The following is a 13,977-nucleotide window of genomic DNA, read 5'->3' on the forward strand; positions in this document are numbered from 1 at the left end:
ATGAGTTCCAGATCCTCGTATTAACTTCGTGACTTGGTTTTCATTGTCTCCATTCACAATTGAAGCAACTAAGTAAGTTAAGTAACTTGTTCACATATTTCAAATCTTTGAAATAACAGAATTAGGACTTTAGCTTATGCTTCCCGATATCATGATAGCACAATAATATGCACATTTTAATTTTGAACCATAAGAGAAAGTGCAAATAAATTTATTGATGGTGATATAATTATTCATAACAGTTCCCTTCATGTATTTCAAAAACTGTCATATGAAAGAAAGATGAGGCTTTTCCTCTGTTGACTTGTGGAGTAGAACATAGAACCACTGGTATTCAAGCTACATAAATTAAAGAATTTTCTTACAGGATTTTGTGCGCACACATACATACACACACAAGCATACATGCAGGTTAGCATTAGTCATCACTGAAAAAAACAATAAAGAGATTCGGCATCTGTATAATTTCATTTTAAAAGCTAAAAGGGAAGTCAGAATATATTTTTTATCAATTACATATGAGTGCATTATAAAAGCAGCAATAAAGTGGCATAAGATTATATAAAAATAAGTGGTTAAGAAAATTAACCAAGACCTGGATGTGAATTCTTACTAATGGCAGAAAATTTTCAAGTACTGATGAAATATATGATACGTCACACTGAAAAAGCACAAAGAGTGCCAAGCAGAATAAATAAGACCTAGACAAATCCATACCTGGACACTTTTTTGGTAAAAGTGTATACTACCAAAGAGCAACTATTAAGAGCTGAAGATAAAATCTTAAGAAACTAGATCATGTACAAAAAAATGACAATGGACTAAAAGCAGATGTCAGAAAAAAGTGATATAATGTCATCAAAGCACTAAGAGGAAAATGACTCAAAGTCTAGAGTTATATGCCTCGATAAATCAATAGGCAAAGACATGGGAGTGTCAGAAAATTGTGAGAAGAAAAATTTTTAAAGGAAACTTGTTTTGCTTTGGAATTGCCATTGTTTCTAGCCATATTAAAATAATTTTAAAAAATTAAACAAAAGTAACATTTAGTAAATATATAACAGTGATAAAAGTATATGACAATAGAATTAGAGTAAGTATACAGTATGAACTTATAAATTATGCTAAATAATTTAAGAATATTTTAAAATTATTAAAAATTGGGTAAAGAAATTTTAGACTGGAAAATACATTACCAGGTGCTTGGCATTTAAAACATCTTACTTTAATGATATTGTTTAGTTCCCTGTTTTTAGAGACAAAATATGCACAAAATGCATTAGTATGATAATCAGATTAACCATGTTGGTAAACAGATGCTTTTATATACCTTTAAGGTTTTATGTTGCTTTTCCAGTTAACCAGAGAGAGATTATACAAAAACTAGTTGCCTAGAAGCCTACTTTCTATTAAAAAAAATTGATTTTAAAATTATTTTTTCAGGAACTAACTTAGAAAATGTTAACCTGTAGAGTAAGTACTGTATCATGAAGAAAGAACGCATATGATAGTGCCGATATTGGTTATCCTTTTGAGCTTTACAGAATGTTGTTTCTGACAAGATTTACCACCTGAAGGAACAGTTGAAGGAGGGAGGCACTTGATAACAAATGGATCTTTATTCTTGACATAAAATAACTGGAAACAACCAAAAAAATATCAAATTATAATTGCCTTTATTTAGGCTAATATGAAATTATGTCAAGCTTATCTTACAAAACAAGGAGATGAGAATTGGAAAATAATTGATAAAAAATTTTACTCAATCTCAGGTATTCACATTTGTTATAATTCATCTAGATGCTTATCTTTTTCCAAACATTATAGCCTTTGCCATTTGAGTTCAGTTAGTTCTTAGCAATTACAGAATTATCAATAATTTAAATATAATTAATGTTTAAGTATTAACTACTAATCATATGTAAATCTTTGAAAGAGCAGCAAAAATTAAACTCTTTTGGTTACTACCAACTTGGACCATATTTGAATTAGTGACTTAGAGGTAACCTAAATAGTTTCATAAAATCCTTTCCAAACACTTGCGTGATCCCATGCCCAAGATATGCATTTGATAGTTTTCATTTTGTGTAATTACGTTAGTTGAACTTAACATTGCCAAGAATTCTTTTAAAATTGAAGATTTAGGAAGGGAACAGTTTGGAACATATGTTGAATGAGATAATTAAAATTATCCTTGAAAGAGATTAGATTGAATAGGGTTTACTATAGATGAGTGAAAATGCTGATTTACTCTATGAAAATAAATGAAAGCTTACAACATTTAATTCCTTTTTCTATGACAAGCTACCAGTAATAAAACATAATATAAGATTATATTTAATAATTTTACTCATTACTTATAGTGAAATGTCTTACTTTGCAGTAAAAAGTTGTTGTTTAGATACTGCTGACATTCATCTATGAAACTGATCACTTCAACCAGTCAACTGGGAAAATGCATGTAGGTTTTAAAACATTTATGCAGTAGTTAGTCAATTTAATATGCATTAAGCACTAAGAGGATCAGAAAATATCACATTTCTAATTCTAAACAGTCACAAAATTAACATGTATTTATTGTTCAGAAAAATTGAAATGGTATGAATGTTTTTTATTTTATTCAGAAAATGGCAAAAACAATTACAGTATTAATGAACTCACACATTATGTCTTGACTACTTCTAACTCCTCCCACCCTCTTTCCCCTTGGTAACCATTAAACTGTTGTTTGTGTCTATGAGTTTTTATTTATTTGTCTTGTTCATTTGTTGCTTTCAGTTTTATATTCCACATTAAGTGAAATCATATGGTTCTCAACTTTTTTTACTTGACTTATCTCACTTAGCATAATACTCTCAAGATCCATCTATGTTGTCACAAACAGCAGTATTTTTTCTTATGGCTGAGCAATATTCCATTGTATATATGTACATCTTCTTTATCCAATCATTATTGAAGGACAATTCTATTGTTTCCATGTCTTGGACACCATAAATAATGCCACAGTGAACATTGGGGTGCATATATCTTTACTAATAAAATGTTTTCAAATTTTGGGGGTAGATACCCAGAAAAGACATTGTTGAATTATATAGTAATTCTAGTCTTAATTTTTTGAGGAACCTCCATACTGTTTTCCATAGTTACTGCACCAATTTACATTCCTACCAGCAGTGTATGAGGATTTCTAAACTGCTGGTAGTCAGTTATATTTAATTATCTATGGTTTTTATCTTAAGTTGATTCAACTTCAATACATTAATCTAAAGCTGTGTACCACCGAAATGTTTGAACCTTCTATGTGAAATTTAAATAACATTAATTATGCAGAGGTGTTGCTGGAGAGAATGATCATTCTGTGTGGGAGAGAATACTACTTAGCTGGATGGGTAACTGGAATATGAGCAGGATTTTCTTTCTGGTTTCTGTCATTACCACAGTCCAAACTACCTTAAGGGTGGGATGACCATATAATGTATCATCTAAGTTAAGATGCTTTTGAGAGTGAAAGTGTACATTATTAATAGCTGGAAAAACATCAAGAAACCAGGACAGTCCTGGGAAAATCTGAACGTATGGTTATACTTCCTAAATAGAGAAGTTGACTTTAAAATAGTGCTAACTGCTGATGCTTATCATTGCTGATATGGAAGAGTTGTCATTATGAACATTTACCCTGGATTAAAAAAATTATTTTCCATCTATTCATAAATATTTGAGGGCCTGCTTTATCAGGAAACTGGGTTTGAAGGACAATGCAAATAAGTAAGGGACCTAGTTTGTTCCAATGATTTAAAATAAAGAGTTTAAACTTTAAAGATGTAAAAGACACTAGCAATGCAAAGTGAATTTTAAATGAGTAGTAGAGATCAAATGCTTTGGGACTTCAAAATGGAAGGTGAGATTACTGTAGGTTATCTGCCAAAAGATATTGGAACCTGTTGTACAGGGCCTTGACATAGGTAGAATTCAGATACACAGAAAAGGAAGCAGAGAGAATATTTTAGGAGAAGAGAGTGAAATGTAGGAGAATGAATCATAGGGCAATGAATTAATTCAGTTGGTTTATAGATGGGAGGAGAAGGAGGCAATATTATAAAAGAATTGGGATCAAATCCTATAAACCTGTCAAACAATAGAATAAGGAGTTTGAACTTGATCTTGTTTGGAAATGGAATCCTATTGAAGGTGTGGGGGCAAGTCAATTATATAAAGATGTACTTTAGAAGGAATCATTTGGAAGTACTGTGCTGGATTAATTGGAGCCGGAAGAGAAGAGAAGCTGAAAGAAACAGACCTATTAGAGTGGTTGCCTAGTGTGGGTATAATTTATAGCAGTAGAAATGCAAAAAAAGGGAAGGACCATGAGAAGGGAATGGCATCAGATCTTGTTGGTTGATTAGATATGTGAAACCTCAGAGAGGTGTAAAGGAGAAAACCAGAAAATTCCAGAGCGAACTAATTTAAAAAGCAAGACCCTAAGTTTAATCTTAGACAGGTTAAGTTTTAAGTGATATGTGGGTATTCAGGTGAATATGTTTAACTCTCAATTAGTGACAGATGAGAAGAGCGAAGCAATATACTTCTACACATCATTTGAAAATATGTGCACTTTCTAACAACTGTTCATTCTTCCAAACAGTTCTGCAAATTATTATATAATCAAAACCCTACATTGGTGAAAGAAGCTGAGAGACATACTATGACTAACACCGATCTAAAATTTAGTGAACTTAGATTCTAGTCCTGTCTCTGCCTTGAAATATGAGGCCTAAGGTAATTCACATTCCTTCTCATCATATGTGGACTAGTTTCTTTATCTGTACAATAAAAGAATTAAACCAAAGTCTCTTCTAGCTTCAAAATGCCTTGATTTTTAAAGGGGGGGAAAGGCTATAATAGTCATGCTTTTCATGGTACTGTTAATTTGGAACATAATACCAGTATTAGCTTTCTAATACTGCTATAACAAATTGCCATAAACTTGGTGTCTAAACAACAAAAATGTGTTATCTTACAGTTTAGTACATCGAAAGTCCAATATGAGTCTCACTGAGCTAAAATCAAGATGTCAGCAGGGCTACATTTCTTTCTGAAGGCTCTAGAGGAAACTCCATTTTCTTCTTTTTAGCTCACGATCTCCTTCCTCCATCCTCAAAGCCAGCATTGATACATCTAGTTCTCACATCACATCATTTGGACCTCATATTCTGCTTCCTTCTTCCATTTTTAATAATTGTTGTGATTGAATTGAGTCCACCTTGAAATCATCCCCATCTCATGGTCCTTAACTTAACCACACCTGCATAGTTTCTTTGCCATGTAAGGTAACATACATATTCACAGGTTCGTATTAAGACATTAACATCTTTGGGTGCTGTTATCCTGCTTATCATGATACTTTTACCTGAGAAAACAGAAAACAATCTTACTCTTCTTTTTTTCTATTCCTTGGGTTTCAAAATGCTTATCCAAAGGTTTACTTTATACTCTGTGAGAAAAATATATATTTTGATAATTTTTGACTTCTCAGACTTTAAAATATGACGGTGGTTATCACCGAGGGATATGTTGAATGATTTTTTAAAAAATCTCTTAATTATACTATTCAACAAATATAAAATTTAGTAAACATGCATATTTAAACTCAAAGTACAAAACTTCTTTTCCCCAAAACAGGGAGAGATTATAACTGTATGTTTATTTACTTTAGAAATTATTTTCTCTTAATTCCTGTATTTCACTGTAAATAGTTAAGAGTAAAAATTGGACTTTAATATAATATTTTCACAATTTAAAGTTTTTTCTAAAAAGATATGTTTTCGAAATGAAAACATGTCCAATCATAGACCTTTTGACCTTGACTTGACAAAAAGTATCTTTTGGTGTCTCAATATCTATCTATAAACAATGAGCAAAGCAGTGATTATCTTTGACAGAGTCATGAAGTTTTGTTAATTGAAGTTTGTGAAGACATGTTCTTTATAAGAGGGTATGTCATTATCCCTTTATAACATGCTCATTTCAAATAGACATATGTCATACTCTTGTATACAAACAAAAATAGATATTTAATTGATATCAAGAGATAAGGTATTAGAGACTCCTTTTTTACATGCAAACATTATTGAGTCCAGTGACTATATATGGAATTATATGTCACCAAGGAATTATATTGAGTCCATTTTTCTTAGTAAAATTTTCAGGAAACAATTCATAGCTCTGAGAGATATAATAGGAATATAATTATTAAGTTAGAGAATAATCACAAGCAAAGTGACATATTCAATGCAAGACCGATAATGACCTTTGGTAAAATAATCTCCTAAAAAGCTAAACAAAGCATTTAACTCTAATTAATTTAACAATAATACCCCCCAAAAGGGAAAAGAGGGACACAGACACATTGCATTCTCGTTTGCAACAAGAGCCAACCCAAACTTCGCCCATGAGATTTCTTAATGACACAAGGGAAATGGCTAAAACCACAGTAAAAATAGAAAATGCCTTTAATAGTTTCCATTAAAACTTTTCATCTCATGGAGAAACTAGACAAAGTAAATTGAATAATTGTATGGCCCTAATTGCTTCCTTTGTTTATGTTTGTCTTTCTTTTTATAACTTTCTCTTCTTGGTTAATGGCTCTAATCTCTGCACTAGTTTCTTAAATGAGAGCTAAGTGAAGTGTATGTAGCATAGTTTATTTTTATGGCCTTGTAGATGAAATTTCTAGATGAAATTAGACAGGAATAACTGGTTGGATGAGGAAGGGGAAAAGACCCCATTTAGCGTTCAGTTTTTGTCACGAGTTCTCCCAGCACAATTTCAAAACTCAGCCACAGGTAAACCTAAATATTTAATAAATACAGCGAATCAGACATTTGAAAAGCTACTACAAAGGTCAAAAGAAAAAAGTATCAAACTTGACTCGAACTACAATAAATAGGAAATACACAATACAAAAAGATCTGAAGTATGACATCAATAACATGGAGGAGGAAGGAGTAAAAACGTAGTCCTTATAGAACATATTTGAACTTAAATGCCCTTCAGCTTAAAAGAGACTGCTATAAATATAGAATGATATATATAACCTTCATGGTAACCATAAACCAAAAATCTACAAAGATACACAAAAAAACAAAGAAAAAGGAACCCAAACAAAACACTAAAAAAAAAAAACCAAAAACCAAAAAACATAGCAAACCACAAAGAAAGAGAGGAGAATTATAAAACAACCAAAAACAAGCCTTTCTTCTAAAGTCAGGAACAAGAAAAGGATTCCCACTATCACCACTTCTATTCAACATAGTATTGGAAGTCCTAGCTACAGTAATTAGACACAATAAAGAAATTAAAGGCATCCAAATCAGAAAAGAAGTAAAACTCTCATTATTTGAAGATGACATGATGCTATATACAGAAAACCATAAAGGAACCAACAAAAAACTATTAGAACTAATAAATAAATTCAGTAAAGTCGTAGGATACAGAATCAATATTCAAAAATCTGTTGTGTTTCTGTACACCAATAATGAATGATCAGAAAGAGAAATTAAGAGGACCTAAATAGATATTTCTCCAAAGAGGACATACAGATGACCAACGGATGTATGAAAATATACTCAACATCACTAATCATCAGGGAAATGTAAATTAAAGCCACAATGAGATGTCACTTCACACTTGTCAGAATGGCTGTCATCAATAAATCAATAAACACGAAATATTGGTGAGGATGTGGAGGAAGGGGAACAGTTGGTGGTAAATTATTATAGCCACTATGGAAAATAATATAGAGATTTCTCAAAAAGAATGAAAATAGAGTTGCCATAAGGCCTAGCAATTCCACTTCTGGGTAACTATCTGAAGACAACAAAAATATTAATTTAAAAAACTATATGCACCCTTATATTCATTGCAGCATTACTAGTAGTAGCCAAGATATGGAAGCAACATAGATGTCCATCAATAGATGACTGGATAGAGAAGATTATTTATATAATGTGATCTCTCTCTCTCTCTCTCTCTCTCTCTCTCTCTATATATATATATATATATATATATACACATACATATAATCTTTTATTCAGCAATAAAAAAGAATGAACTATTATTATTTAGACAATATGGATGGACCTAGAGGGTATTATGTTAAATGAATTAAGTTAGACAGAGAAAGATGAATATCATATGATTTAATTTATATGTAGAATCGAAAAAATCCCCCTAAAACAATTGAATAAATTAAATGAAATTGAAACAAATCTATAGATACAGAAAACAAGCTGATTGTTGCCAAAGGAGAGAGGGGTAGGTGGATGGGAATAAAAAAATAAATGTTAAAAAATAAATAATGACATAGGAATTTAATATTCAATACCATCCTTTAAAAAGCATATGGATAAACTTCAACAGTTAAATATAATCTAATTAATCAATATTACCTTTTATAGAGTAGATTTAAATTACTATATATAACATGGTCTCAGCCACAGCAATAAGACAAACTAATAAGACTTGAAACTAATAATAAAAGAAAATTAAGAAAATACTATATGTAATATGTCTATCATTGTAAAACTACTTATGAATTTTTTACCCCTGCACTAATGTATTTGTTATTGATATCCCAAGATTCAACATTTTATGGTTTATTTATTATTTATACTGTATTGTTTCTTTAATACAATATGTACATCCTAACTTTTTGCTCTCATAGCTCACCCTTTCAAAATGTCTTTTCATGTCTCTCCAGGAAGTCACATTCCAGTCATTCTTCAAAACCTGACTCACCATTTTCTTACAATGTGAAATCTTATTAAATATGCAGCCTATGGTGGTGTCTCCCTTCTCAACACTCACATAAAATCTATCATTGGGTTAAGCCTATGTTTCTAGTTAGGGGTGTGTGTGTGTGTGTGTGTGTGTGTGTGTGTGTGTGTGTGTGTGTGTGTGTGTTTATGTGTTTATGTATTATCTTTCTAAATAGGTGCAAAAAAGAAACAGAGTCAGGAATTGTTTTTTATATATCTTTATTTTGGACTTTGCCAATTTCTGTAGTTCAGGATTTAGGTTGTTTTTATTTTGTCGGAATTCTTAGTTGCAATTTAAGAAACCCAACTCACACACTAATTCAAGTAACGAAGAAGGCCCGGGCATGGGCCTGGATGAGTATTTAGTTATGCTGGGGATCAGGTACCGAAATTTATTATCAGGTTTTTGTCCTTCTCTACATATTGTCTTAGCTTTTATTTATTTTTTTTTGATTTTGCTTTCAGGTAGGGGCTCCCGAAATTATTCTCTCTGGCAATAGAGGGCAAGCTTCCCTCTCTTAATAGATCCAGAGAAAGCCTTACTGCTGATGCTCTTTGGCTTTGTTGGACTGTCTTGGGTCATGTGCTGGCCTGAGTTATGCGGCTATTTCTTGAGCCAGAGAGGTGGATCAGTTGTCTTCTCCCTCCTATAATATGTGCACTAAAATTGGAAAAGGGATGTTTTTCCAAAGGAGAGGTAGGCTTTTGTTCCAGCAGAGTGGGAAATAGATTCTGGAACAGGAAAAAATAATATGCTCATTGGGAATTTCAGTAAATGCTGATTGATAAATTAAACTTCCTCCTAGAAAAGAAGTCAGATTTGTATTGATTTTGTACCATTTTTCAACTTTATCTAAAATATTTTGTCATTAAAATAGTGCCATGTATTCTTTGAGCACTTCATGGTCACTGCTGGAGATGGATGTAAAGGTGATATGATTAATGTATGACTTTGGCTCCCAACTGATTTATCACCAGGGATGAAAAGCTGTTACTCTCTCCAAAATGGATTAATAACTGTGCTTAGATGTTTGAACCTTTAAATGTGTCCTCAAAGTTCTTTTGCGGAAGAGTGAACAGAACAGTAATGAAATTTCTTGCAGTGGATTGTGATGATAAAACTAAGTAGCATTATCAACCAAGTAAACTAGTAGTTGTGTGACTGTTTTGGATTCTCTCTCTGAGAGCTGTGTTGAGTTCAGAAGTTGTTCGTAAAGCATAAAAATCGTAAGTTTTGTGGCTGCCATTATTTCTAATATTAGTGGTCAGGACATGTACACTAATTTGGATTATAGAGTTTTCGATTACTTATTTTGTGCATTGAGAAGTAAGGTCAGAGATATTTGCAGGACAAAAACAAGCCACGTATTGAACAACTTTCCTGAAACCCAGCCAGTGAAGATTTTAATGAAAATTGCAGACAGTGAACAAAGAGTATTAGGAAGATTGATTTTCATGAGAAATAGATGTTGCACAGGCAAAACCAAGATGACTATTGGGATGTTCAATAAATGTCTGTTGATTGATCCATTTACCATTCCTATAGGACAGAGGTCAGGTTTGTGTAGATTTACCTTCATCCTAAACACTTTATAACTAGACAATATATTAATTTGTTTGGATAAAAGTGTGGATCTTTTATCATTTGAATTTTATTTAGTGTCAAATATGCCTTTCTTATCTAGTTTGGTCTATTTGTGTGTTGGAAACAGCAAATCAAGCATAAATGGAATAGCACATCCTTTAGCAATCAAAACTAATATTTACTTTATTTAAAAATATTTACTGAACACTGTCTAATTTTATTTTTAATTTTTACTTTTTAGAACTGGAAGATAAGCAGAAATCTACAGCTAGTACCGCTTCGAATATTAATTTGTTCTTACAAATGTTTTAGTCAACGTGGCCCTAACCTGTTTGGAATTGCTCAAGTGTAGAGCAAGTGAGAAGCTCATTTAGAGCCTCATATGACTTTCGCTGTCAACTCTACACACACAGATTATGCCCTAATTAAGATTCCATGCTGTTGTGTCTCTTCTCTTTGTTAATACATTAAGCAAAAGAAGAAAAATGATTTACTTGTAAAGATCCCAATTTAAGCATTGCAATCTATCTTTAGATTCTTTAGACTCTAGATGTGCTGTTTCTTCAACTTAGAAACAAAATAACAAATGGAAAAATAAAAATCTGTGTGGCAAGTGAATGTTATTTTTTTCCTGTCATTTTATGACCATTAGTATTAAGTATTAAACTAAGAGTATTAAGAGACTTTGATGGAGACATGTATTTTTTAATGTATGTTTTATAGTTGAACAAGAACCACTTTTTAGTGCTACACAGTTGTATCATAATTGTATGATTTCAACTGAGCTCTTCTCTTTTAAGAGACGCTAACACTTTATTAACAAAGAAGAAAACTTCATTCCACTTAAAAAGGATTAGGAGGTTAGAAATCCAGCTTGGTTACTCCTAACATCACTTTGTTCCTGCTTTTAAAGATTCAATTTTTTTTTTCAAAAACGAAACTGACGGAAGGCAGGGCAGTAGTGCTGAAATGAGAATTTGGCTTTTTTTTTTTCTTTGAACAACAACAGAAAAGTGAGAAAAAATAGTTGGAAAACTACATAGTATAGACTGCACAGATCGGTGGATTTTGGAAGTTTTCCCAGTGGCATCCAGATCACTTATAAATTGTTAGAAATGCAAATTATCTGGCCCCGCCCCAAACTACTGAATCAAAAATGGGGGAATGTGTGGCCTAGAAATTTGTTTTAAAAAATCTTAACGTCAGAAACATGGGAGAGTAAGAAATGTCCCTAGATCTCTCCCCTTGAAACAACAATGAGCTGAAAATGTAAAACTCAACCAAAAACACCCAACCTGTACAACAGCACATCTGAGCATGTGATCTGAGCATAAGAGCAACCACAGATCAGAACCCCGAGGAGTTCAGGCAGTAAACTGAGAGAAGCAAAGAAGCTTCCTATCACAGCCGGAGCTCCCTGCAGGATGAAGGGGATAGGTGAAGATGCAGTGGGTTCCTTGAACAGTCATGCTTGAAAGATTTGTGAGCTCCATACAGAGGCAGTGCCCAGACATCAGGGCAGAATGAAGAAAAGAGGGATGGCAGTGAAGCAACAGTTGATTAATTACCAGCTTCAGTTTCAAAGTGGAGGTTGAGCCACAGCCCCCATCTCCTAACCCACAGGACCACTCCCACCATATCTTCCCAGACCTAACACTGTGGATCCCCAGGGAAATTTGAGCAAAGGCTACCGAAACTGTCACTAACACTGACAGGGACTGAGATTGAGGGTAGTGAGTGGGATTGAATATCTATTTTTTAAAAAAGCATTAGTAAGACTTTGTATAAAACAAGAATTGAAGAGGCTTAGATGCCACCTACTGGAAACCAAAAGAAAAATGTCTTCTCTGCAACAGACTAAAGAGAGACCTTTATATAATAAACCTTCTTTCTGGGGGAAAAAAAAAAAGCAGAACACACTTCTATTAATACCCAGGTGGAGAAATGAATGACCAAGGAGACAAGGCAGCTCAGAAAGAGAAAAATTTCCAGAAACTAAACTTAAAGACATAGAAATATGTGACTTCAATGACAGAGAATTCAGGAAGATACTTCTGAAAAAAAAACTCAGTGAGATCCAAAACAATTCACATCAACAATTTCAGGATTTGAAAAACAGCTAGATCAGCAGAATGAGTTTTTTAGCAAGGAGATTGAAACCCTAAAAAAGAACCAAATAGAACTTCTGGAGATGAAGAACACCCTGAAAGAGATGAAAAATGAAATGGAGGAAAAGGTCAGTGATATTGAAGTCAGAAATCTAGAAATAAATCATAAGAAAGAAGAGAGAAACCAAAGAATGAAAAAAATAATGAAAGAGAAATACAACTAGATGATACTATCAGGAGAGGAAACAAAAGAATAATGGGCATTATTGAAGGTGAGGAAAAGGAGCAGGGACTAGAAAGCACTTGCAGATAAATAGTTGATGAGACTTGCTCAAATCTAGGGAATGAGCTGGAGCTTGAAATTCAAGAAGTCAGCAAAACACCCAATTATCTCAACCCAATAAGGCCACCACCAAGACACATTGTATTAAAATTATCAAAAATCAATGACAAAGACAGAATTCTCAGGGCAGCCAGGGAGAAGAAAATGGTAACCTATAAAGGAAAATCCATTAGATTATCATCAAACTCCTCAGCACAAACTTACAAGCCAGAAAGAGTAGACTACCAGCCAAGAATAATGTATCCAGCTAAGACCTACTTTAGATATGAAGGAGAAATAAAGACCCATCCAGACACACAAAAATCGAGGGACTTCTTCAATACAAGGCCTGCATTACAGGAAATACTGAAAGGGGTCAGCTCACCTAAAACAAAATGACAAAAAATATATATAACTATGAGTAAGCAGGAAGATAGAAACAGAGGAGTCCAAACTTATTAAGAACAGGGCATTATAAGCTTAAACAATAAGAAGAGATTTGCTATAGAGAGATAGTACTGAACATTCAGCAAACATTGGGACTCACTGAGACAACAATGACTGAAAAGGGGAGGATTTAAAGATTTAAATTCACAAAGGGGAATGGAGATAAGGAACATGCAGAAGAAAATGGTCTACTATATATATGTAACTATCCTCCACATATTTGTAATGGTAGCCACATGCCAAAGATTCAGAACTGAAGTATATAGCATAAAGAAAGAAATATCAGAGGGAAAATCTACAAACACAAACAAAAAACAAAAAACAGATACACAAGAGCAAAGAAACAATGGAAATGCTGAGCAGGAGTAGCAGTACTAATATAGAAAGAAATAGACTTCGAAATAAAAAAGGTAAAGAAAGATACCGAGGGACACTTCATAATGATAAAGAGAATCATACACCAAGAAGACAACACTTATTGATATCTGTGCTTACAACAAGGAGAATTTCTATAATGACTCTAGTTACTATGAGTTCAAATGTATTCTCTGGTTATTTATATTTGTATATTTCCTTTGTCTACACAATTCAAGATGAATTTTCTTCATTTAATTGTTCGATATTTCTAACAACCTCCGAAATGGTGTTAGTTGAATCCAGTGGGTAAAGAATTGGTAGATCTTGCTAAGAGCACTGATA

General features: G+C 32.8%; 1 protein-coding gene across 1 annotated transcript in view; it reads left to right on the top strand.

Annotated features, from left to right (window-relative positions):
- The window catches only part of LRRC69 (leucine rich repeat containing 69), a 94,648-nt gene extending 83,561 nt beyond the window's left edge, over nucleotides 1–11,087 (top strand). Inside the window, exon 8 of the mRNA XM_016147813.2 lies at nucleotides 10,643–11,087. Within this exon, the coding sequence (XP_016003299.1) occupies nucleotides 10,643–10,753 (111 nt within the window). The 3' untranslated portion in view covers nucleotides 10,754–11,087. The remainder of the gene's footprint in view (nucleotides 1–10,642) is intronic.
- The last annotated feature ends 2,890 nt before the right edge of the window (nucleotides 11,088–13,977 follow it).

Source organism: Rousettus aegyptiacus, unplaced genomic scaffold (genome assembly GCF_014176215.1).
Source record: "Rousettus aegyptiacus isolate mRouAeg1 unplaced genomic scaffold, mRouAeg1.p scaffold_m13_p_15, whole genome shotgun sequence".
Taxonomy (NCBI): Eukaryota; Metazoa; Chordata; class Mammalia; order Chiroptera; family Pteropodidae; genus Rousettus; species Rousettus aegyptiacus.